Source organism: Episyrphus balteatus, chromosome 2 (genome assembly GCF_945859705.1).
Source record: "Episyrphus balteatus chromosome 2, idEpiBalt1.1, whole genome shotgun sequence".
In the NCBI taxonomy this organism is placed as follows: Eukaryota; Metazoa; Arthropoda; class Insecta; order Diptera; family Syrphidae; genus Episyrphus; species Episyrphus balteatus.
The window spans coordinates 32,846,533-32,873,988 of record NC_079135.1 but is presented as its reverse complement, the minus strand read 5'-3'; the positions used below and the strand labels follow the sequence as shown (position 1 = coordinate 32,873,988).

General features: G+C 30.9%; 1 protein-coding gene across 3 annotated transcripts in view; it reads left to right on the top strand.

The window, feature by feature from the left end:
* Positions 1-27,180, top strand: part of LOC129912198 (uncharacterized) — a 254,318-nt gene extending 227,138 nt beyond the window's left edge. For 2 of the 3 annotated variants that reach the window (XM_055990344.1, XM_055990345.1), the window contains 3 exons: positions 1,928-2,040; positions 2,441-2,616; positions 25,552-27,180. In XM_055990344.1, the coding sequence (XP_055846319.1) occupies positions 1,928-2,040; positions 2,441-2,616; positions 25,552-26,584 (1,322 nt within the window). In that variant the 3' untranslated portion in view covers positions 26,585-27,180. The remainder of the gene's footprint in view (positions 1-1,927; positions 2,041-2,440; positions 2,617-25,551) is intronic. The other variant, XM_055990346.1, reaches the window with a different exon arrangement.
* Positions 27,181-27,456: the final 276 nt, after the last annotated feature.

Here is a 27,456-nt window from a genome sequence, read left to right as displayed (position 1 = left end):
GAAAATATGACATTAACTCTTTTTTAAATCGCGGATGTCGGCTCTTCCCGTACATCTAAATGGAGTTATTGCAATTTTCTCGTAAATGACTCTAACGATTTCGATTAAATTTTACACAAGTAATGTTATACGTAAATCTAACGTAACTGCATTTTTAGTTTTTCTCAAAAAATACGGATAATGGAAATATGACTTTACATTTTTTTTAATCTTTGATGTCGGCTCTTCCCGTACACCGTTAATGAGTTATTACAATTTGACATACATAATGCTTTAAGTGATTTTAATATATGTAGCTAATTGCATTTTTTGTTTTTGTCAAAAAAAACACGAGTAACAAAAATATGGCGTAAGAAAAACAAAAAAAAAAATAATTTCGTATTTTTGTATTTCTTATGAAATTCCTTAAAAAAATCAAATTTTAACTAATTCAAAATTATTTTTTTCTAAATCTTTGACATAAAAGCTACTTTTATCATAAGAGCAAGTACGTGCGGCCCCAGTCGTGCATTTTATTTTTTAAGCTTATAACCGTCTTGCACGAGTTATTATGGTCGTTCATGTTTGGTTTTCTTCAGATTTCTTAATTTAATATTAATAATGTCATAATAAACCATACCCCTGTCAACGTATAGTGTGTTTGTGGCAGATGAATCGAAAAACGTGCAACCACATAGTTGTAGACCAATAAAGTTTCCTTTTTTCTTCTATGGCCATGACGACCGACACGGTGATACATACACACCAATGTACCGGAAATACCCAACTCAATGGTTGTTTTTTTTTTTTTTTTTTTAATTTTATTTGTTCCTCTTTACTACACAATAAGGGGTTGATATCTCCCAACAATGTTTCTAGAGTATTAAACATGCTACTTCCTTTTTCAGCTTTTCGACGGTACCCCACCCATCCCTGGCAGTCCAATATAACTTTTCAAGGGGTCATCTGTCACGTGCGAGAAATATTTTTCTTTTGGTCGAAATCTGTGCTCGGGTTCTGTAGAATTTTGCCTGACACCCAAAGTATGGGGTTAACAACTCTTACCACATGGTTTTTCCTGCTAAATACTCTCCTTTTCCGTTTCTACCGATGGAATTTTAATTCCGGATATTTTTGGTTGGACTACAGAGGTGAACACTGAGGAAATAATTAAAAGTTAAGGTAATACAAAAAAAAAATAAGGGTGGTTTCGGGATATAAAGAAAAATTTAATTTAATTTCCACGTGATCATAACGAAATATCTTTCTGCTTCTTCCTCGCCATCACTTCCATCAGCAGCCACTCTGTGCGCTGGCTGTGAGTTGTGATACAATTTTTGGTCGAAGAAGGATATTTAATTAATTCATCATGAAGTGTTGCCGAAATTGTTCCTTGTTTCTAAAATACCTATGCATATTCTTCTTCACACCATCAACCAACACACCCCGACACCACTAACAACAGGGTTCACCATTCCGGTTGGCCAGGCATCAGATCCAGCCAGCAGCAGTCAGCTTTTGTGGATTTAGAGAGGCTGGCTGAATTTTCAATGGAGGATATAAGGATTGCCAAAAATTTCGGGTCACTGCGTTTATTTGGTTGTGACATTGACAGCCCTCGCAGTGGGCGCCACTTTTACTTTCTCTTCTTCCTGTGTTTCGATAGTATCCTGTGGAAGAGAGATGTTTGATGGTTGTGAATTTTGGTAGAGCAATGATGAAGGGACACAGAGAGGGGGTTGGATAAATTGCTTTAATACCATTTTGAGTGCGAAGCATTAATTCTGCTTTCTCCATCAGTACTCGTTCGTCTTTGGTCTTTCGGTTCCTTCAAATATTTTATCACGCAAAGTTTTTTAAACCCCACCCCACCATAATCCTGCCTCCCTACAAATTCCAAAAAAGTTACTCTAATAACAGTTTCCTTTCTTCTTTGGGTATTTTACAGGAAAGCCAGTGTCATGGATGATGATTTCACCATCTGTTACACCAAGGAAAATGAGCGTCGGATCCAATAATCCAGCAATGCGGTTATACAAGTTCGATACGGATTCAGGCCAGGTCAGTATCATCTCTTCGTTTTGTATTTTGTCCTTTGTCGTCCTTGGTGTAGTGATGGAAAGTGGGCTGCTTCTAAACTTTATGTATTATTTATCCCAGTTTATATAGTAGCTGTTCTTTTTGATTTATATTGATTTTTGAGACTTCAAAACTTTATGACACAATCATCGTTTCGGACTATTTTTGAACTTTTTTTTTTTTCTTGTTTTATCGATTTTGTTTTGTGTGTGTTTTTTTTTTTTTTTTTTTTTTTGTTATTTGACTTTCTGCTTTTTTTAATTTTATATCCAAAGCTGATGGCAAAAAATATAAAATTTATGAGTTAGTTTAAGATTATGTATTTCTTTATTTATTGATTCATTGAGTTTTGTTTGTTTGATAATTTTTTTTATTTTTGTAGGTCCTGGATTATACACAATATTATCTGGATCTAGCTTTGGCAAATACATTGGGTGAACCCAATTGGATACCCGAATACAATTTGACACATTACTATGGATTGAATGATATATCAGCAATTTCATTGCACAATTTCGTAGATCGATTTACAAGCAATGATGGATCATGGTTTCCAAAGTGAGTATTTTTGTGGGATAGATACATATAATAAATGTGAAATAGATTGTATAGATTGAGTATGACATATGTTTTGAAAATTACATAAATTCAAGTAATATGTTTTTTGGGAAATTGGTATGTGTCAAAAAGTTGATGATTCGATTTCATGGGTTTTTATTGTAGGATGATTGAGTTATCCTTTATCTTTGAGTTATTATGTTTTATCAATATCAGAAACAAAGTCATAAATAGGTTTTTAAGTTTTTGAGAAATGAAGAGAAATATATTTTTGGCAAAAAATGGCCTAGAATTTATTCAAATAATGTAAGGTTTGACTATATTTTTTTTTTTTTGACTATGAGTTACGTCGTTTATTTTAGCAAAATTGGAGAAAAAAATCTGATTTTTTTAAGGAACTCTTAATTCAATTTTTCTTTAAGACAAAGATTTTCTCTTAAGTGTCTCCTAAGTAAACTGAATAAATAACAGAGGTTACTTAATGGCCTACAAAACTTTGATCAGCTGTGAAACACGTTTTTATCATTTTTTAAAATTTAATTTTATGTTGGTCACTGTGGCGTACCTATGCGTAACTTTTTTTTTCTAAAATTAAAGAATAAAAACATTGTAAATATGCCAGATTGATCATACATGACCAATTGGTGTATTTGAAATATTTTTTTATTTAAAAAATTACGCATACGCCACAGTGACCATATCAAATTGAAATTTTAAAAATGAAAAAAAAAAGGTTTAGTTTAACAAAAATTAAAACCAATTGAAATTTGTAAAACATAAAAATCTATCACTGTTTAAGTTGAATGAAGTTATGCCTTTAAAAAACTCCCAAGAATTTGTGAAAAAGTTTCAAATTGATAATCGATAAAAAATTTCCCTAAAAGCATTTTGAAATATTTTTTATTTTGAGTTGGGAAAACTTATTACCTACATATTTTATTCGCTGATTTTCAGTTTTTTTTGTCAAAAATTAGAAAAAAATATGGCATATTACCAAAGCGTTTTTTGATGAAAAAAAAGTTACGCATACGCCACAGTGACCATATCAAATTGAAATTTTAAAAATGAAAAAAAAAAAAGGTTTAGTTGAACAAAAATTAAAACCAATTGAAATTTGTAAAACATAAAAATCTATCACTGTTTAAGTTGAATGAAGTTATGCCTTCAAAAAACTCCCAAGAATTTGTGAAAAAGTTTCAAATTGATAATCGATAAAAAATTTACCTAAAAGCATTTTGAAATATTTTTTATTTTGAGTTGGGAAAACTTATTACCTACATATTTTATTCGCTGATTTTCAGTTTTTTTGTCAAAAATTAGAAAAAAATATGGCATATTACCAAAGCGTTTTTTTGATGAAAAAAAAGTTACGCATACGCCACAGTGCCCATATAAAATTTTAGAAATGATAACAAAATGTTCAGAATTTAAAAAATGGTTATAAAATGCTCGTTATCTGACCAAAACTTGAAACCAATTTATTGGTATTTGTATTGATAAAATTCATTAAGCGAAGTTATACGCTTATCTTCACATAGGAATGCCCAATACGTGGGGCTGAAAAATTTCGATTTTTACCAAGTTTATTGAGTTATCTGTTCCTTGAAGACTATCATTATTTAAGAGAAATTAATACAAGTCGTTTTTGGAATTTTTGGGAAATGCATGCAAATTTTTATTTTCTCATTAAAAAAGCCATATTTAATGGCATTTTATGAAGAAAAAAAATACTTTTCATAATATTTACCTAAAATTCAAGTTAAATTAAACCTCAAAGTACTCTCCTTCTGGTAAGCAAACAAAACACAAAAAAATATGTAATTTCCTGTCATAACTGCATGCACCATATTATATCATTATCATACCTCACCGCAGACACAAAAGAAACTTACAAATCTATGAAAGGGGACCTTTAGAAGAATACATCTAATATACCAAGAACAAGACAAAACAAAAAAAAATTATGGTCACGTCTCAAACACCTGCATGTGATAGAAGCTTGTTTTATTCAAATTAAATGTCATAACTCAACAAACTCAACACCTTCTTGTGTTTTATATTAGATATCCTAATGTCATTCGACCCCAAGCATATCCTTTTCATGTTTTTTAGTCTGATGGTCCTTCCGTTTCTCTGGCTTTAGACATAATATTATGCTTTGTACTCGTATTAAGAAAACACATACAGAATTACTCCCCTTCTACAGTTTCATATTCAAAACAAGAATAAAAGAAAAACAAACAAGCGTACGAAAAACATGAATCATAAATAAAACAACTCCCCTTTCCCCCCTACTCACATGGCCAATATCATACTCTCAAATAGCTTTTACCTACATTTACATGCCAGACACTCTTGAGAGAAACCGATACAAGTCGTGCATTTCATTTTGACCGCACAGACCATTTGCATTTGGAAAAAGGACTCTGAAATACACGTACCTATAATTTGCTACATCATTGTTGTGTGTTAATCCTTTTGCGGTCAATAGTCTTGTTATTTGCCTTTTCCGCGTGAATTTTCTTTTGATTTTATGCATTAGAACCAAGAAAAACGACTCGACGATGGACGATGACGAGAACAAAAAAAAAAACGATTGCATATCATTTCCATCTTTTTAAAGGACACACAGGACACGAAGAAAATATTTGCAAAAAAAAGGATGAAAGCATATCAGTGACCAGTACAGCCATGATGGTTGGGGTAGGTTGTTGTGTGCTTCTTTGCTGTCAACAAGAAAGCACAACCCAAAAATGACCAATACTATAATTCCATTTGCGAGAAGGTAGGTTTGTGGCAGGACAACAACACAGAACGACATCATCACGTCAGTGTCCTTTTAGAAAGTCCTGGTTCTGGCCACAGTCAAATGCATCGGACTTAGACAGCCCGTTTGCTGCAAATTGAGGGCAAACAAGCTGGCGGTAAGAGAAAACGATGTTTGTTCCTTGTTTGTCGTCAGAATGTCGACGGATGTTGACGTCGTCGTTTGAGTCGTCATCGTCCTTGTTGTCGTTATTTCGTCAGCGAACTTGTTATGCGGTGTTTCGTTTTGTGGCTACAGCAGCGGTGAACGACTCAATTTTCTATTTTTCTTCAATTTTTCGTTGTCCTTTTCTTGATTTGATGTTGTCGTTGCCATGAATATAGGTAGTTAGTAGGTATAGGTACCTATGTCCTTTTTTTTCTCTCTCTCTCTGTTTTCATGAAGAGATTTCTCTGATTATTTGTATGCAAATTTGAAGAGAAATTTATGCAGATTTGTTATCAAGAAAATCATTATGTGGAACTATAGAGAAACACAAAGTCCCGCATAGAGTTGCCGCCAGCCGCCACCACCGCTGCCGGATTGAAGAAGATGAAGAAACAAGGGGAGATGATGATTAATGATGGTGGACAGGGACAAAGACAGGGTCGGAGATATATAACCCATGTCCAATGTTCATAGAGTTGATATATTTTCCTTTCATATTGAGCCAAAACCTTCATCTAAACCTATACCGTTCCCTTTTATTCGTTTATGTTATAATATTCTCATATTGAGTTTTATTTGACATCTATTTTTTTTTTTTTTTTGGTTTGTTGTGTGTGACACTTTTGTGTCGAGAAAAGTGTTTAGTGTCAAATACATTTGAATTTATGGTTATAAATTGAACCTAGACACGATTAGACATTTAGATACATTTGGCTTAATTAAGAAAAGTACCGAATCCTTATCGGATGGAAAAAAGGTTAAAGGTTGCTTTTATAGGTTTTTTTTTTTTATAAAATGAAAGGATAAGAGCGACTGTCATACTTGTTTTATGCTTTCTTTCAATTTCTTATTTTCAAGAGAATAATGGCAAATTTGTTAATGAAGTCATTGAATTTTTAAGAAGTACCTTCTTTTTCAAGACAAAAGAAGTCTTGTGTTTAGCCTTGTGAAATAAGCAAAGGTTAATGACATATTACGTTATTAATATTGATATACTCAACTAAAGGCAAATGTTTTAAAGGCTAGACAAATAGTTTATGCGGTTATAGGGTAAGAGGTAAAAATTGAGGTCAAATGAAAGATTAGTTGATTCTGAAAACGAAAAAGAAAATAGGGTTTCCACTTTAAAAAAAGGGGAATTTTTATAAAGCAACCTTATTTTAGAGTAAAAATTGTACTCAAATGACTAAAACTTACCTATCTTTGTAGTTTGATTTTATAAGGAAATTTTTAATAGGTACCTATAGGTATTAAAAAACCAAAACATTGTCAAAAATTTGCAAATAATTCATTAATTAGAAATGTATTAAAAAATGGTAACTTAACACGCTGCAAAAACAAAACTCCAAAAATCTTGTTTGATAAAAAAGTTATGATTTTGTATATACTTTAAGGTCGAAAATAAAGTACCTACATACTTTTAACTTAAGCTGACGCTCTTTTTTTTTGAAAAATGTCGTGTACCAACTCTTAAATATGAAAAAGGACTCGGAAACCCTACTCGAATTCTGAAAACAATTAAAACACTACTTTTTTTCAGCCTAAATTAATCACAAGAATAACATTTTTGATTTTTTTTTTTGTTTAAATTAGTTATTGATAATAGTTGAGCACATATTTAAGTAAATATTAATATTAAACAGCACAAAAAAAAAATTAAAAATCATTGATAACACTGGTTTACAAGGGTTTTGTTGCCGAAACAAAAATATACTTTGCTGAAGGTTTTCGGTGTGCTGAACTCGAATCCGAAGTCAAAAACAACTAATCAGCTCCCGTTTTTGAGATATTACCGTTAGAAAACGCAAAAAAAAAAGTTTTTTTGAGTTCTTCGGACCTTATTCTTTTGTATAAGGAGCATATATAGTAACGGTTTCTATAAGAACTGTTTTCCATCTTTCGATACCTGTTTAAATCTTTTCAATATCTTTTGTATTGCCCGAGATTTCTTAAACTGAAGTCAGTGGGTTTGGCTTCATATATCATAAAGAAGATAATGACGTTATAAAATTTATAAAAATACCAAACAACTGAGGATATCTCGGGCAGTAAAAAAGATATCGGAAAGATTTAAACAGATTTAAAAAGGTGGTAAATAGTTCTTATAAAAACCGTTACTAAATATGCTCAAACAATTTTCCATATATAAAAGAATAAGGTCCGAAGTACTGCATGTTCTAAGGGTAATATTTCAAAAACCGGAGCTTTTGAATTCGGATTCGAATTCAGCACACCGAAAACCTTCAGAAAAGTACCTATATTTTTGTTTCGGCAACAAAAAAAGAGTTTAATTTTGTTAACCATTGTAATAGACACACAAATCGTTGAAACAAATTTTTCGTTCAATTACAAATAAGTTCTTTTTACTTATTTGTAATTGAACGAAAAATTTGTTCCTTATGTTTTTAACTGAATGAAAAATTAACTGAATGAACAATTAAATGAATTGAAAAAAATGATTGTATGATTCATAATTAAGGGCACATTATGTGTATAAAAACAAAAAATCAATAAAACTGAATTTTTGTTAAACTAAAAAAAATATAATAACAGAAAATAGCGTTGTCGTTTTCTGATATTTTTTTATAAAAAATTAAAGTTTTTGAATTAAAAAAAAAAAAAAGATTTTTAAGATTTAACACTGTTGAAAATTCATTTTCTAAGTTCTTCTTCTAAATTAGGTTCAACTATTGGAAAGAATATCCTGGGAAACTGCTAATTTGAAATCCCACCAAACGTGAAAACGGTCAACGAAATCGGTCAACGCGTTGACTCTCTGACGTCAATAAAAAATCCATATTCTCTCTGTCATCTCACCGTCAACGTTCACAGTGTCAATGCATAAAACATTGACTATCACACGATTGACACTATTGCGTCAATGTTGTCCTAAATTACGTTGACGCGCAGGTGTATCAACGTGACGTTTACTTAGCAGTGTCAACTCGTTGACTCGCAAAACTTTGTTGATCACACTGTTTGACACAAAGCAAAAATTTAAATTTTCCAAAAATATTTTGTAAAAAAAAAGCGGAGCAAATGAGATTTGAAAAAAGCTCTCATAGAAAAATTAAACGGAAATATGTTTGAGGTTGTCGCATTGAAATGTAAATATTTCGAGATATACGCAATGCACTTTTAAGATAAAAGTTTTAAATTAATTCTGATAAGATTGCTGAACAAATACAAATTTAAAATTACTACATTTGTGTCGAAAAATTAGAAAAAAAAAAATAAAAAAGTTTCGACACTTGATTTTAAAAAAATCGAAAAAAAAATCAACATGGCCACCTTCAAACGCTTATAGCATAGGAAAGCCGCACCCAATGTTAATGGTTATGGTCTTAAAATGTAGCTTAGAATATACAAATGGTTTTTTTGTTTTTTTGTCAAAAAAAAAATTTTGCATCCAACATGGATGCAATGGCCATACCAAAAAGTTTTTTTTGTAAAAAAAAAACAAAAGGTGAAATGAGATCCCCCCTCCCTCCAAAACTGTACACCATTCAAATAATCGTCCTCCAAAACATTTTCCCAATCCAACTTTCATCATATTTCTATACAAAAAACAATGTCATTCTAAAACGATGACACGGTATTAAATTCTGCCGTGTCAACGCTGGGGCAGGGTCATTGCGATGACACCCAGTCCTAAAACCCTGTCAACGCGTCCCAATGGCATTGACAGAGAGATTACACGGTCATCGAAAATAGTCAATGCGTTGACCCAAAAATGTGTGTCAACGCGAGTGTCATCGTACCCGTCAACGCAATGACAACAATTTTCGTTGACGATCACACAACGTGACTTTCTTGGGACAGATTGTGACGTCATTTTTACGTCAGAGAGTCAACGCGTTGACCGATTTCGTTGACCGTGTAAACATAGCTTTACTGTTTATAAATAGTTTCTAGGGGATACAATCAATAGACCGAAACTTTTATCATCCATGGCGTAATCTTTGAGCACTTTCTTGAATTTTAACAACTTGTTAAAGGTGATTCCATGGTACGTCACGTTATTTTTTGTTCCTGTCACTGATCCTTCTAAAAACCTCAAGAACAGCTTTCTGCAGATTTCTGCTAAAGAATTGCAACAGGTATTTTTTATCAGTCTCTTCAAGCAAACAAGATCTAACTCCTTCCGAATCCATTTGTAAAACTACACCAAACTTATATCGTCCTATTACCGTAGCTAACATTTTTCAGTGTTAAGAAATATAATCTCAATTTTTCTTTAAAGTTTAAATTTACAAATTTATTTTCAAGTGAATATTCTCTCTCGTTGAAAAATAATAATAACTAAATGAATATGAACCTGCCTCTCTAATATTCAAAAGAAGATGTTCCAATAAATTGAATGCAAAGCTTCCAAAATAAGGCCAATAGCAGCCTCATTTTCGCACATTTCAAAGCCTCGAGTATTATAGTGTGATATAGACAAAATCAACTTAAATCAAGCAACAATTTTCCTGCCATCTAACCTAAAAAGCCAGCTTCAAGCTTTATATTATTTGGTATAGGTACAATAATACAGTTATGTTTCGACGTGAAATCCAATTACCTCACCTCAAGCTGTGTCAGTTAATAATAAGGAGCATACTTTAGTGTCCTGTGTGTATTTATGGAGAGAAAACAGTTTACGACCAACATACAAACACACACAAACAAACAAAATACCATCCATATCTCTCTATATCGTGAATGTCAGACAGAGAAAATATTTTGATATTCATAACTTAATTGTGATCCAGTCAACCAACGAAGCTTGTTTGTAGGTAGGTTGGTAGGTATACAAACGCCTATATAACTTACCCGAATAGCTAATGGCTGACACATCTGGCGAGCAAGAGAATCATAATAACCCAGGACCTGGATGTCAGATTCAGAGTAGTTATGGAGGAATATTTGTATATAGCTGTCGTGGTTCCGACCTCCAACCTTATTTTACGATTTTAGCGGGCTTTCTCTCCAAAAACAAACGTAAAACGTAATGATGAACCAAGAACAACGAACAAATTTATCCAAAGCCACTATACAGTGTTCATGTTCATATATACAAACATTTTATTCAAAAGGACCAAAAAGAACCATCATCGTCGTCATCATGTGAAAATGAAAACAGAAAATATCAGCTAACTGTGAACGATATTATTTGTTAGCAGGTTGTTTTCGTACGTTATATATGCGATTGTGTTAAGCTGTAGCGCTCGTAAATAGATTATTTCGTTTTCACTCTTCTCTTGCCATCTAAATTAGTTGCAAGAACAAAATTTACTGCAACAGCCGTTCGTTCTGTGTGTGAAGCTTGAAGGGATTTTTTTTTTTAATTTCAGAGTTGATAGTAATTTGATTTGTAATCAAAGTTTATTTAGAAGAGTATATCGGTATACTGTATACATTAACACTTCATATAACTTAATTATGAGTTGGACGAGTATTGAATATTTAAAATTTGAAACGTAGTCCATTTTTGAATGAATATTGAATGCGTACCTATAATGACATGTATCATGATAAATTCAAGAAGTTAACGTTTCATATAGTAAATAATATTATTTGGACGTATTTTCTCACATAAAAATAACTGATAAAATACTTTTGCAGCATTCCATAATTATACGTCAAAAATCTCTTATGATAGTTTAAGGCGTCTAGTACTAAATAGAGTACAGTAAAATTTTATTTAAAAAGGAAAATGGTCAGGGCTATATATTAATTTCTCGGTAAATGCTTTTGTTTTTCATTTTTTTTTTTTTAATCAGAACACAAAAATTTCATTTTTGTAGTAAGGCTCAATATTTAACACGGTCACTGTGGCGTATGTGGAACATTTTTTTCGTAATTTTTTGTTGGTTCAAAAATAGTTTTGTAATGTATATGCTTAGGTTTGCACTATACATTTTTACTAACTAATATCATTAGATAATTAAAATAATAAAAATTCAATATTAATCAATAAATTAATGTCTTTGAAAAAAATTGAATTTTCAAAAAAAAAAAAAAAATTAAATCTAATTTGTAAATTTCCTTTTTTTTTTTTGGTTGGAAGTTGCTTCTTTTGCATTGAGAGCTTTCGAATGTATAATTATAGAAAATAATAGTTAGGAGGTTGGAATTTAAAACGACAATATTTATTGTTATAAATTCGAATCTAAATTCAGAAAAAAATTGATGACTTAACGTTTTTCAGAACAAAATAACTTCAAAATGCATATTCTTTTCAAAAAACATGACGATATAGATTTTTCTGGATTAAAATGCAGCATACAAAAATCTAGTAGAAAAGTATAATTTCGTTCACCGTAAAATAACACATTAAACTTTTTTCTTCATTCACCGTATAATAAAGATTTTTTCTTTCAAAAAAAATTTAATATCCCTCATCTACGATGTACGAATTTTGTATTATTCTTTTAAGACTGTTGTCACATTACAACTTGTCACTTTTTCTGAAATCTTTTATGAAATTAAAGGCATGAAATACACAGAGACATTTAAGTTGTTTTCTTACTTAAATACCATTTTATTCAAAAAAACACGTTAATGGAATTAATTTTTTTTATTATTATTATAAAAGCCCAGTTTATTTTCTTAAAAAGTATTAAAAAAACCTACTTTCAGAAATTACTTTTTAAGAAAATAAACTGGGCTTTTATAATAATAATACAAAAAAAATTAATACTCATTAACGTGTTTTTTGAATAAAATGATATTTAAGTGAGAAAACAACTTAAATAAAATGCACGACTGGAAAGCACGAACTTGCTCTTAGAGTTTAAGTTGCTTAAATTTTTAAGACTTTTTATATAGAAATTTGGGAAATGTAGGTAAAAAATAAAAAAAACCTAAAAATCGTTTTTTAAAGGAATAAAACAAAATCTGAAATCAAATTGCCGTCCGAAACAAGTATGCAGTTTTATTTAAAATCTTAAGGTGCATTTTTAGAAAAAAAAATTTTCAAAATCGTTAGAGCCGTTTTTTAAAAAACTAATTTTTTATTAATACCATTTTGGAAAAAAAGTTTAAAAAAAAAATTGGTATGCCATTTTGTAGAAATCACTAATTAACATCTAAAAACTTCAAAAAAAAATCCAATGTCCCGTTTTCGAAAATTTGATTTTTCAAAAAAAAAAAAAATCAAAATTTTTTTAAAAATCCAAAAATAATTTTTTTCAAAATTTTATTTTTGGCTTATATTGAAATTATATAAATGCTTTTTTACAAAAAATTTCGTTGAAATCGAATAAGTAGTTTCAGAGTAAATCGGATTTAAAAAATACGGTTCTATTACCTCTTAAGTTTTTACACTTAAAATTATCTCAGGTATCCATGGTTTTCATTTGGGACGGTGACTGTGGGACACCCTGTATACTTCTGAAAAGATGATTGGAAATTTGATCGGAAAGAATTCTGTTTTCTAGGTGGAATTTTCCTGTTTCCCGAAATTTGCTAAGACAATAAATTCGTCCTGCAGCAAAGTCAATCAAACTGAAATTGATATCTGATTGATAAATTGATTCAATTGATAAATTGATAATCGTTCAAGAGAATTTAGATGTTTCTTTTAAAGGTGAAAAATGTTTCAAAAGTTGATTACTTAAATGAAAAATGACTGTCCAAATGATTACTCACTGTAACTCACATCATAACTCAAAACAGTCTTTGAAGTTTCTTGAAAAAAAAAAAAAAAAAAAATAGTATTTCAAATCTACCATATAAGGTTGTAGTACATATAATTCCTTAAAGAAATAGAAAACAAAATAAATAAAACAAAAAAGTAAATTAAAAAAAAGCCTTTAAAAAATTGTTAAGACCCTTAAACCATTTAAAGATTAGAGTTTAATCCTCAAACTTATGAGTTAGGAAAACTTAGTCAAGTAAATTACTTAATCTTTCTCTAAAGCATAACAAAAAGAAACCGCACCACGTGTATAATAATTAAACCTACTCAACTCAAAATTTTAAATTATATTTTCTCTTCTTAGAATTCTATGAAACAATTTTCACACATAAAACATTTTCAGATTTTACATAAATACAAAACTCAACTTCCTTTCAACAACTGCAAACAAAAATTTCAAAAAAAAAAGGGAAAGTACCTTTGAATACACACACTTTGCATAGAGAAGAACGTTTAACTTTTAAGAATTAATTTACAGAACTGAACTGAACAGATCCTTTATAAAGACTTTCAGTTTCTGTATTATTTTTTTTTTTTATTATTTCGTTTGAAGAAAAGTTCTAACCTCTCTCTGTTTTCTTGGAAATTTATTTTCAATAGACTTAGCATATTAAAAGATATGCATCGGTTTAATATACAAAATTTCAAGTAGGTACATACTATAAACCTGGGTAGAAAGACAAGAAAAGACTTATATAAAGCTTAGAAAAACATCCCAAAACAATATGTTCCGCATTTACCACAATGTGCCATAGAAGATAAGCATTTAACCACCAACCTCTCTCTCTCGTTTCTTACCACCATCCCTTCTCTAATCTTCAACTTACTCGAAATTATTCACCCTTAAGGCTTATAATCTTGTATACCATCTGAACAACAACATAATTGACAATCTTTTTCTATGTCGCTTTTATTCATTCATGCGACTTCCTCTCTCCTGCCTTCCCCAAGCCTATACAAGGTACCTCTAGTTTTCTAGAACAAATTGATTTTTAATGGTACTTTAAGGACTTTCCTAATTGTATCTATGTACGTGCGCATATACCTCTTGTTTAATGTCACCACCCTTTTGGAATCCGTCCAAGAAACCAAAGCTAGCCACTCATTTACCTTTAAAGCGCCCACCATTATTTTATAACACCCCTTCTCCCCTAACGATGGAATTTCAGTCACTAGCAATCTCGTCTCGCACCACCACCACCACCGTCGATATGAAAGATCCTCTATATTAGTTCCTGAACATTGATTCAATGGCCTCCTGGGGCTGTGTATATTTTCTCTATTACAAAAATATATCTGATAGATACTCGTAGGCATTTTTGGTATGGAAACCTCGGGGTAATGCTTGTAATTTTGCCTTCGAAAATAAATTATTATCCTTACGATATTAAATCACTTTCAAATGGTGTATACCAAAATTGAACTTAAGTTGTGTAGGCATAATACTGAAGGCAGGGGTTTGGTTGTTCTTTAAGTCTATAGACTATCTAGGGTAGATGAGAGAGGGCAGTCTTTTTTACTGAGTTTGAGCCTCAAGATGAGAGAAAACAAAATCACCCATCGTTGTCGTCGTTGTTGTTCGTCCGTCCGTCCTTCATCCCTCTCGCATCCATCCTGCAATCCCATAAAATAATACAAGAAGTAGTATACCATCAAGCAGCAAGGAGCACAACCTCTTTTGCATGTTTTATTCGTAGCCTTTGGGTTGTTAGTGACCTCATTTACACAGATTCTTGACTTCTTGCAAGAAGAGTATAGTGATGGGATGTGGGAGACCTTCATGAAAAATATTATATGGCTTGCAGTTGTTCTAAGGGCATGAGCCTACTCCAAACATAAGATGTAGCCCTGCCCTCACTTCCATATCCCTCCTTTTAGCCCCAGAAGCTATGTAGGTATGTTATTTTTGTAGTTTGTGTATAGAACCTCCTGGCAAGTCGACACGAGTCGAGTCAAAGCAAAAGGTAACTGCCAGAAGAGCACTTGGGATTTATAACCAATTCAAATATTTGGTCGTAGGAGAAAAAGGAAGAAGATGGTTAGTCTTAGGGTCGGGAGAAAGGGGCTGATGTTATAACTTAAAACAAGTCTTATAAAAACATTTTGTTTGTTTAATACCTTTTTTGGTACATCCAGGCCACTCAAAATAATATGTTGAAATATTGGTTTTTTGTAGGAACGTACTACACTTTAAGCTCTGCTCTGTTGATGGGATTATATAAGATTTTTTTTTTTTTTGTTCATAAAGTCTCATAAGTAGGTATGCCAAGTCAGCAGCATCACCATCAAGAAGAGGGAATAAGTGCGCCTTAGATTTTTTATTAGTGATTGATTTTTTTCCTTTTCATTTTTTAGTATATTTGAAGTTTATAATGAAATGGTAAACGACTTTAAGGTTTATCGTTTTTGGAGAGAAGTTGATTTATAAAAAGAAATATTTGATGACATGATTAAAAGATTTATGTATTTTATGCTGATTGCTCAATGAGATGAAATTATGTTAAAGATGTAAAATTATACCGCCCACTAGTACGTAAAATTTGTAATGACATTTTGATGGAAGAAAAGATTAACTTATTCTGTCTGTCCATCTACCTGTCTCTAGGTCTTTCTATACTAAGATATAATGAAGGCAATATCTATTTTAGTCTAAAGTACAACTTGAAAACCGGTGTTTCTGGATTTTTCAATTAAATAGATATTGATTATTCTTTAATGTTTGGTGGATGTGTTCATAATGATAATTTTAAGTAAGGCTTATGTCACCATCTTGAAAAATACCGTCTTCTTGGATTTTGGGTTTGTTCCCTGTTGTAGATACTGAAAACGCAAAACTATAAACACTATAAACACATTATTCATATATTCTAAAAAATAACTAATTTAATATTTTGGTTTTATTCAAAACATTAAAAAAAATACATTATTATTTCCAGAATGGTTAAAGTTAAATATGAAGGTTTTTGAAGTGAAAACTTCTTTAGTATCGTAGTGATTTTAAACACAATGAAACGAAAAAGCGACAGGAAAAAACTATTGATTATAACTTTTTTGTTTTAATAGATAGATGAATGAAATTTATAAAATTTATACTGTAGATAGGTAATTAAATGACCTATAACTGTACAAACTGGCAATTAATTTTATATTAAAAATCTTGAGATAACGATAAGATGTTCTTTTTCTAAACACGATATATCTTTTGATCTAGAGCACATACAAATTTGATTTAACTTTAATACGCATGCTGATAATATTACCTTTCATTTGATATATCGCACATAACGGTACGTCCTCTACAAAAGTTACACAATCTTAAATTGAAAATCTTGAATAATACCTCAAACCAGCTGTGGAGATCTGTTGCCAATGACCAGCCACCAGTCTGGAAAGTACCGTCATCTCAATTTCAAATTTCGAAATGTTTGCCTTTAAAAAATTCTAACTTTTTTTGTAGGCATCGTAGAAATATGATTGAATCGTCATAAAAAAAGTGAAATAATAATCTTTAAGATGGTATAAAATTTATTATAAGTTGTCGTAAAAAAATGGATATAATGGTGTTAGAAGAAAAAAAAGATTTTTTTTTTTTTGCTTTTTTTCATGAAAAATGATTGTTTTGGATACATACATAATTTTTATACTTTTTGCGCATTGTAAAAATTTAAATTTGCAGAATTTTTAACGGTCTACCTAATTTTTTTTTTCAAGAAAAATGATTTTTTAAGGTTTCATTTCTACCACGACGTCTTTCTTAAAAACTAGTCTTTAACAGCTTGAATCTCAAAAAACAAAAAAATATTTTGGAAAATGTTTAATTTCTGACAATGTTGCTATTGAAATTCCATTCCATACACTAAGGATGTGCCAAAATCAGACTTTCGAAAAAATTTTCATTTAATTTGATTAAAAAAAAACTATTATTTTATTCCATTAGAGTTTTTGAAATATACATTTTCCACATGTATTTAAACAAAAAATAAAAAAAAAATCATTTTTATCCTTTTTACCTATGCCATCACGAGATACCCATAATAGAAATAATTTTTTACTGATTTTCTGTTAAAATTTCAGGCATAGTTCCGTAGTAAACAAAAATATCACTCATACACCACAGTGCACCCTTAAAAACTAGAAAATTTCTTACTACAACTCAAGTATTTTTTTTTCATATTTTTTCACTTTGTAAGTCGATGTTGAATTTCAAAACCCTGACACCATAACATTGAAAACATAAATATTTTCAAACTTAATTATTCCAATTTGCTTCCGAACCGGACGGTCATAGCCTTGGTCTCAGCTATTCCCAAAAAAAGTGCACAGATTGTTTTTATAAATTTATTAATTTTCCGGTATCGTTTTCTGAATAAATCTTTTTTGTTTCCTTTTCCATTTTTGGTCATCATCAATAGAAAACTGTCACTTATCAAAAAATGATTGATTGTAATTTATTTGATTTTTGTTTTGTTTTACTTTTGCTTAACACGCTTCTTTTTATTAAAGTTATATTCTATACCCTTGTATAAAAATGTTAAACGGATATATTTTGTCAATTTTCAAAAAGGTTCATATCGTATTCAGTCAAAGACACAAACAAACAGCAACAAAAAAAAAATATATCAATTTATGTACATAATTTATAATTTTGTTCTTTTTCTTTAGAATACAAAAAAAAAAATCATCCTAGACAGAAGAATATAACAGTTTGTTGGTGATTTCTCATACAAAGTGACAACCATTTTGATTGGGGTTTTGTTACTTTTTTCTTTCTATTTACGTGTCCTAAAGTGTATGTATGGGTTACTTGGAAATGTACTTCTTTTGAAATTTGGTTTTGGGAATTAAATAATTATTTGTATTTTTAAAGAAGCAAGTAATGTGAATAAATGTTTATTTGTTCCCAACAACTCCATACGACTCCTATGTAAATAAATTCTACATTCAAAATTTTGAAAGAAATGATAACAATTGTGTCGTAAAAACGCCAAATATGAATGATTTGAAAAGAAGAAAAAAGAATATAAAGAAAGGTTAAAAACGGAAGAATATAATTTTTCAATTTATATGGAAAAAGAAATAAAAAAAGGACCAAAGAATTCTTAAAAGCATTTTTTGTGTGTTCTTTTTTTTTCTATTTTTGTTTTCTCTTTTAAAGAAAAGAATATGACACTTTTGCATGAAAGCTAAATTGATGTAAATTTTTTTTTTTCCTTTTCCTTCAACAAAACTCAGAAAAGGCGATGAATATAAAATTAAGTCGTGAGGTTCAATAAATGTGACCAAACACTGAATATAAAATAGATGAGGGTATATAAGCTCTTAAAAAAAAAAAAGAAAAATATATACAAAACGAAAAAAAAAACAAGTTCAATCAAATGAATGTTTGGGTAAGATATACCTATTTTTTCTAAAATTGACATAGGTATTTTAAGGTCTCAAAATAATATGCAAGGAAATGGACAAATAAATATTTCTTATTTTGTCAATCTTATTTCTGAGTGGTTGTTATATAAAAATAAAAATAAAAATAAAACCATAAGAATATTATAAAAGTTCTATTTTTGAAATCACTTCATTTCGATAACAAACCAACTTTAACTCCTACAATTTAAAAGGAAAAAGTTTTCCATCAACTTCAGCTTCGAATTAACTTTCTTGATATTTCACCCCATGCATCATCATCATGAATTGTTTGGAAAGATATTGTTGACAGCTTATGTTAATAGTTTTGTAAAAGTTCTGATGAAAGTAATTAAGCTCACGTAGTTACTGACCATAGTTAAATCAATTCCGACACTTGTAATTATGAATAAAGATTTGTGTCAGTACAATATTATTATAGTTATTAAAGATTGAGAACAAGTTCAAGAAAAAAAAAAAAAACAAAAAAGAAAAAGAATAAAGGTTTTCAATGGAAAAAATAATGATTTTCTATTGTTCTATTTAATTTATATTTCCTTAAAATCTAAGGGCCATTTGCTGAAACGAAACTTAAAAATTTAAGTAGAACATAAAATCTTATTCCCTACTTTTTCCTCTGCGTAAACTTTTACATAAGGATTTATGTAGAACTTAAATGCTTAAGTTTTTATTCAGCAAGCCGCTATAAGAATATTATACATATTCTAAGGAGAGATGATGGTACAAATTGAATAGATAACATAACTTTAACTTAAATATTAAAGTTTCCACTAAGCAAATGGCCTACAATCATTCAACAAATTAATTTGTATGCACATTAGATGTATTCATACATTTTGCGTGAATATTTTTATTTTATCTAGAATATTTTATTTTGTTAGCCAATACTTGCACCGTTTGCAAAATAATAAGGCAAGAGTTTGATAAACAAAAAAACGATTTCGACTTAATATTATTTACTTTTTATTTGTTTAAACATAAAGAATGTGCACCAAATCGATAGAAAATGCTGTAAATAATTGCTTTATTTTTTGCCGTAGGACATTCTGAAGTCGAGTTATTCCCAAAAAACGATATTTTTGGGTGGTTTCGCACCGATTTTTCGTGCATTAATTTATCAATTGTTCGGCCATGTCTGGTGATAAAGAGTTGATTTTTTCTTTAAAATGCAACAAATTAAGAGAACTTATTATAGTTAGAAAAATGTTAACTATAATAAGCTATTTTCGAAATAAAAACGAAAATGTGTTTTTTAACAACTAGAATTTGACTTTAACTGGCTGCCATTTTGTAGTTACTCACTTCATTACAATGAAATTACATACAACGATAGAAAATATTATAAGGAAGAAAATGAATGTTTATTTTTTGGTCTACGACACACTGGAGCAAAGATATAAGCTTAGAAGTAAAATCTCCCAAAAAAATGCATTTTTGTGAATAACTCCGCTAAAAGTAATGATCAGGTGGTGAGAAATTGGGTTTAAACCTTTTAAATATATACCTATCGATCCATGAAATAAAAACTGACAGTGCCTCTGTGCGCAAGGTTAGGCCCTTTTTTCCGACGCTTTGACATCTAGTTTGCTGATCAGCTCTTTTGTTTGTGTGGATCAAGAGGATATCTGTTTAACTGTTTTTTGAAGTTATACTTCTTATGGGAGGGTGGGTATGAAAATTTACTTTTTGACAAGAATGTCAAAGGGATTATGACGCGATCACCCTGGGTAGCAGGGCTGTCGTTTCACCTTTAGAGTAGGCAGTACTTTAGTATTTAAAAATGCAGTACGCCGCAGTACGGCAAACATAAAACACACAACACGTTGCAAGTAACATGTTTCATGTGGAAAGTTGTATGTGGCAAGTTGCATGTGGCAAGTTGCATGTGGCAAGTTGTATGTGGCAAGTTGCCTGTGGCAAGTTGCCTGTGGCAAGTTACATGTGGCAAGTTGCATGTGGTAATTTCCATGTGGCAAGTTGCCAGGGTTGCAAAAAGCTCACATTTCAGCTCGGCTCACAGCTCAGCTCAAATTTGAGCTAGGTACCATAGCTTAGCTCATTTGAGCTGAGCTGAAAGTGAGCGCCCCAACTTCCAACACCTATATCTCGGAATTTTGAAGAAAATGAAAAAAAATTTTTTTGATGCCAAAAGGTAGCGGGGACTCTAACCTACATTTGGGTACAACTCTCATCCCTGTAGGTCTACGCGTTCTCAAACCGGGAGAACTTAAAAGTAAAAAAAAAAATAGGCACGATTCTGAAAAAATAGGCATGATGTGGCGGTTTAACATGGAAGGCGATTTTTTAAAAATCTGAAAATGTGCCAAGCGTAGGCCCATGACAAAAGCTATCATTTGGCATCATTTTCAAAAATTGCTCTCAAGCGGTTTAGCTTCCAGGAGCGTTCAAAGATTCGGGGATTTTTCAAAAAAAAAATTTTACCCCAACTTTCAAAGGCGATTTTCTCGGAATTTTGAAAAAAATCGAAAAACCGGATTATACCACTATCGGCTAGCTGAGAATATAAGCTTTCATATGGCACCACTCCCCTGTCTCTAGATCAAAGCGTCCCAACGCCTATATCGCGGAATTTTGAAGAAAATGAAAATAAAATTTTTGATGCCAAAAGGTAGCGGGGACTCAAACCTACATTTGGGTACAACTCCCATCCCTGTAGGTCCACGCGTTCTCAAACCGGGAGAACTTAAAAGTAAAAATAAAAATTAGCCCGATTCTGAAAAAATAGGCATGATGTGGCGGTTTAACATGGAAGATGATTTTTTAAATATCTGACAATGTGCAAAGCGTAGGCCCATGAAACAAGCTATCATTTGGCATCATTCCCAAAAATTGCTCTCAAGCGGTTTAGCTTCTAGGAGCGTTCAAAGATTCGTTGATTTTTCGAAAAAAAATTTTACCCCAACTTTCAAAGGCGATTTTCTCGGAATTTTGAAAAAAATCGAAAAACCGGATTATACCACTATCGGGTACCTGAGAATATAAGCTTTCATATTGCACCACTCCCCTGTCTCTAGATCAAAGCGTTCGAACGCCTATATCGCGGAATTTTGAAGAAAATGAAAACAATTTTTTTGATGCCAAAAGGTAGCGGGGACTCTAACCTACATTTGGGTACAGCTCCCATCCCTGTAGATCCACGCGTTCTCAAACCGGGAGAACTTAAAAGTAAAAAAAAAAATAGGCACGATTCTGGAAAAAAAGGCATGATGTGGCGGTTTAACATGGAAGGCGATTTTTTAAAAATCTGACAATGTGCAAAGCGTAGGCCCATGACAAAAGCTATCATTTGGCATCATTCCCAAAAATTGCTCTCAAGCGGTTTAGCTTCTAGGAGCGTTCAAAGATTCGGAGATTTTTCGAAAAAAAATTTTACCCCAACTTTCAAAGGCGATTTTCTCGGAATTTTGAAAAAAAATCGAAAAACCAGATTATACCACTATCGGGTACCTGAGAATATAAGCTTTCATATTGCACCACTCCCCTGTCTCTAGATCAAAGCGTTCGAACGCCTATATCGCGGAATTTTGAAGAAAATGAACACAATTTTTTTGATGTCAAAAGGTAGCGGGGACTCCAACCTACATTTGGGTACAGCTCCCATCCCTGTAGGTCCACGCGTTCTCAAACCGGGAGAACTTAAAAGTAAAAAAAAAAATAGGCACGATTCTGGAAAAAAAGGCATGATGTGGTGGTTTAACATGGAAGGCGATTTTTTAAAAATCTGAAAATGTGCAAAGCGTAGGCCCATGACAAAAGCTATCATTTGGCATCACTTTCAAAAATTGCTGTCAAGCGGTTTAGCTTCCAGGAGCGTTCAAAGATTCGAGGATTTTTCGAAAAAAAAAAAATTTACCCCAACTTTCAAACGCGATTTTCTCGAAATTTTGAAAAGTCGAAAAACCGGATTGTACCGGAATTTTTTTTTATGATAAAAAAGAAATATTTTACTAAAAAAATAGAAATATATTTACTATTAAAAAACCAAGAAAAAAGATCACGAAAAATTATCTGTTTTATTTATAAAAATATCCAAGTGGTAAAATAATTCCATTAATAACTAGAACCAAACATCTTAAGATATGGTGTTTTATAAAAGTTTAAAATATCTTCATATTTCATTATACTTTCCAAATAAAAATCAATGTATCCTCTCACCCATCACAGCTCAGCTCAGCTCACTTTACCTTAGCTCACCCAACAGCTCAGCTCACCGACAGCTCAGCTCACCCAACAGCTCAGCTCAACCATCAGCTCAGCTCAAATGAGCTGAGCTATGGTACATAGCTCAAAATTTGAGCTGAGCTGTGAGCTGAGCTCAGCTAACTTTTGAGCTTTGTAGCAACCCTGCAAGTTCCATATTGCTACTACTAGTGCTGAAGCACACACAATTCTCATAAAATTACCATATCGCACATTTTATGAGCAATTCATTTACTTTCGTTAACCATATACCGTACGTTCTGAACCGCACAACATGAGTAAATTTCACAGAATAAATTGAAAACTACATGGACGCAAGGAGGATGAAAGAATTAATTTATTGTTCACTTGATAAAAATGTAAAAAAACGAATTGTGGATTAATTAATTTAATAATAGAAGTTAAAAATATCAAATGAAATTCATTTACATATACTGAATGAGAAGTATAACTTCAGTCGCGTGTACATGAGTACACACACTCTTTTTTTTTTTTTTTTTTTTTTTAATGACAATTATTCTCTTGGATTTGTTTCTTGAGCCAGTTCCCTTAAAAAAATGATGGTCTGTAAGGCGGATTACGGACGATAATTTTACGTGATAACGTCATAAAAAAATATTGATAAAAAATTGCATACTTTTATGAATGGCACTATTATTAGGTACTGAATAATCATTATTTTGTGTAACAAAAAAGGAATTATTTGAAAAGTATAATTGTGATGTCAACTTTTCGTGTAACACAAAATTTAAAATCATAATTTTTCATGAAAAAAAAAATTGTATTTTTTTTTTCTTCGCACAACATTTTTTCAATGTTTGTACATAGTAACTAAAATTATTTACCTTAATTATGTATGTATTACATCTACAAAAAGGGCTGAAATTTTTTGAATAGGTACAATCAGTTTTCATAAAAAAAAAAAAAACAATAAAAATAAACTTCCATTTCCTTTTGTCCATCTTTTTATGTGACAACTAAAAATTTTACGTCACCGGTAAGCTTATTATTTAAGTCAATCTAGGCATATCTATTATCTTTTTCCCTTAGAATTTCATCTACCTATCTCTCATTAAAAATAAAAAGATATAAGAAACTGAAAACGGTAAACAAATTTTGGCCAACAAAAAGATTTTCCTTTTTTATCGGTAAAGAATAATTTGGGGAATCCAAATTTTTTGCGCACGTATGCAAATCAAATTATATATGTATGTATAAATTCAAACACTCAAAAATAACATTAAAAAATGTAGTTGTTATCCTAAAATATATTTATTTCTAAAACTAATTCCTGAAAATAAGTTTACTTAGAAAACAAGTTTTTTAACCATATCATTTTAGCCCTAATTACTAGTAATGGGAACTATCGAATGTTTCCAAATATCGATAATTAGTAACTGAATGATTTGAACTATCGAATAGTTCATTCATTTATTCATTCGAACAAAAACTATCGAATAAAACTATCGAATAAAAACTATCGAATAAACTATCGAATAAACTATCGGAAAAAACTATTCAAATGAAAAAACTATCGAATAAGAAAACTATTCGAATGAATAAATTATCGAATAAAAACAAACTATTCGAATGAAAAAACTATCGAATAAAAAACTATTCGAATTAAAATAGTAACTAAATGAATGATTTAAAACTATCGAATGAATGAATATTTTACAACTATCGATAGTTTGATAGTTTTTATTCGATAGTTCCCATCACTACTAATTACTCTATTTAATGACTGAATTTTTCACAACCCTTTCTAAAATTCAATTTATTCACTCTCCATTATTTTTGACGTCGCCCTTAAAAGGGGAGATTTTAAAATTTGCATGCGATTTGACAGTTTTATAATTTATTTAAAATACAGACTTTAAATATACCTAATCGAAGAGGGGAATAAATTTGGTCTATTTGTTCACGTTAAGGATATAGCCTTTATAATAACAACACTCGAAGTCGAAAACGTTGGGAATTTATTTTAAAGTGCATGCGAACTCAACCCTTTGATTTGACATTTAAACTACATTTGAATGTGTGTTCTAATATAATTTTTCATAGATTAATCGTAGAAATTTTTATAAATTTTCACAAATATCTTGAAACGAGATCTGTGCTATTTAAATCTTATTTAAAATACAAAAAATTACTCTTAAGCTTTCCAACGAACACATACCCTATAAAATTTCGAATTTATTTTTCACATGAAATCATTTACGTAACAAATGCATTTCCTTGAAATAATAAATGATAAACAGTTGCAAGAACCAATTTGTCAATTTGTTACAGAATTTCAACTGAAATTAAAATTAAGCTCAATATTGATTAACGAAATCAAAAAAATCGCTTGAGATGAAAATATGTTTGAATTGTCGCTTATCCAATTAATTTTATTTAAAGGCTTCACATTTCTGAGAATAGTCTGTTATTTTGTTGAATTTAATTTTAAATTTATATTCATTTAAATGTTTAATTGATTTACCTGAAATTATGTGTATTAAACCATTGAAAAACCTACTCAATTGTTCTCTCGAATAAATATAAATTTAATTGAAAACATTTCAGTTCAATTAAACACTTTTTTTTCCTTGCATATCTACAAAATAATATTTCTTTTTTTTTTTCTTTTCAGATATTACAGAGCAAATACAGTACGCTATCAAACAGATCCTTGTGAGGGTATTTGCATGTTAAATCACTATTGCGCAATAACTCGTGTTGATTACAAGGAATTTCGACAATGCCTGGAGAAGGAACAAAGCGCATTACGTTCCCATTCGCCTGCCATGCAATCGTGTTCATTGTTAATACTACTGCTCTCTGTGGCCCTATCCTGCAATGCTGCAATGCAAATTCTACCAAAGCGCATCCATCATTGGCTGCATACATCGTCTGTTGGCATTGTTTTGGCATTGCGTAAAATTTTATTTCGGATACTTCCTGGATTACAAAGACCTAGTCAATATCGTCACTATTCATTAAAAATGGCGCCCAACGCAAAGACTTCCATACTATCGTCGATGTCGTCATCATTGTTGTTGTCATCATCATCATCGTCAGCGTCATTGTCATCATGCAAAGAGAAGGACTCACTCCAATTTCAGATGATTCAAATGAATGGCGAAGGTGATAGTGGACATCATATGTTTAAATTGATTGGTGGTTACTCCTGTGTAAGCACAAAAACCGTCAACACTCGTGGCTTTTGTAGTGCCCAACTCAGCAGGGAATTCAAGTCGACGTTGAACAATAATAATAACAACAACAGCAACAACAACAACAAGGACGACACCAACAACGACGACGACGGTCAAAACCGCATTCTAACTAAACCAACGCCATCAACAGCAGTCATACGATGGCTTCAATGTGGAATCACCTGTGTGTGGTACTTCTGGTCTTCGTCGTTCATGATGCTGCTTTTATCAGCAGTTCGGGACGATGCAATGCGAATGCACAAACAATGCGTTTTCAATTGCCAAAAATTGTATTTAACTTTAGTGGAATTAGTTAGATGTAATTGCATTGAAATTTACTTAGGTACAGTAGTTAAGTGTTGTAGTCAATCGATGTCGGTGTGCTTGCGGCTTATGTACTCTAACCTAAACTTGGCCTGTGAAATTGCACAACAAAAGGTAACGGCAACAGTGTTGTCATTAGTTTAAGATTGGGAACCAATATTATGATGATTATTATTATTAAAATTAAGTTTAGATTAAAGTGAATTTTTTCTTACTTTTTTGTTAAATATTGTTAATTTTTTTTTTTTTATTGAACATTCCATTTGTTAGAAAACTAAGGCCTATCGAAAATAATGTAGTAGATTAAGAATTGTATGAGTGCTTTTATGAAATGTACACTCGATCAATATTTATTAACAGTTCACACGACAAATGAATTCAAATAAATGTGACGAAATATTGAAGTCAATTCTTCAAAAAAATTTTTTAAAAAACCATCAGTATGTATTATTTATTGAAAGACTTACTAAGAGAATATTGTCAATAAATATTGATCGTTTGTTTAATTTTGAGAAATTAAAACGAAATGAAAGCAAAAGAGAGTATCTGTGTTATACAACATTTAGTGCGCAGTTGTGGGAATAACAAATCATGATTATAACTGTAACAAAACAAATATATGCATATACAAACATCTAGTACAATTTTATTTAAATTAAATTTTGTAAGACTTTAATTGTATAATATTAACGGGGTTAAGATGATTTCTGTTGGACTTTTTTTAACAGACTTCAAAAGTTTCGAACCAATTTTGTTTTGATAATTTTTTTTTTTTTTTTTTTGTATTTGAATACTGGTGCGTTATGATTTCATTTAAGTCTAGTTCTGACTATGGAATTCATGAGAAAACCATAAAATAAGTTTCCATTTTCTGGTACAAAATTTTGGACTTTTCTGAAAATACCTCCATTAGTATATGTTAAAAAGTTTATTTGACCTTTGACTGTTCATTCCAAATATTTGACTTTTAGAAAAGCCATTCAAAACCATTCATTCAATAGAACTGAACACACAAC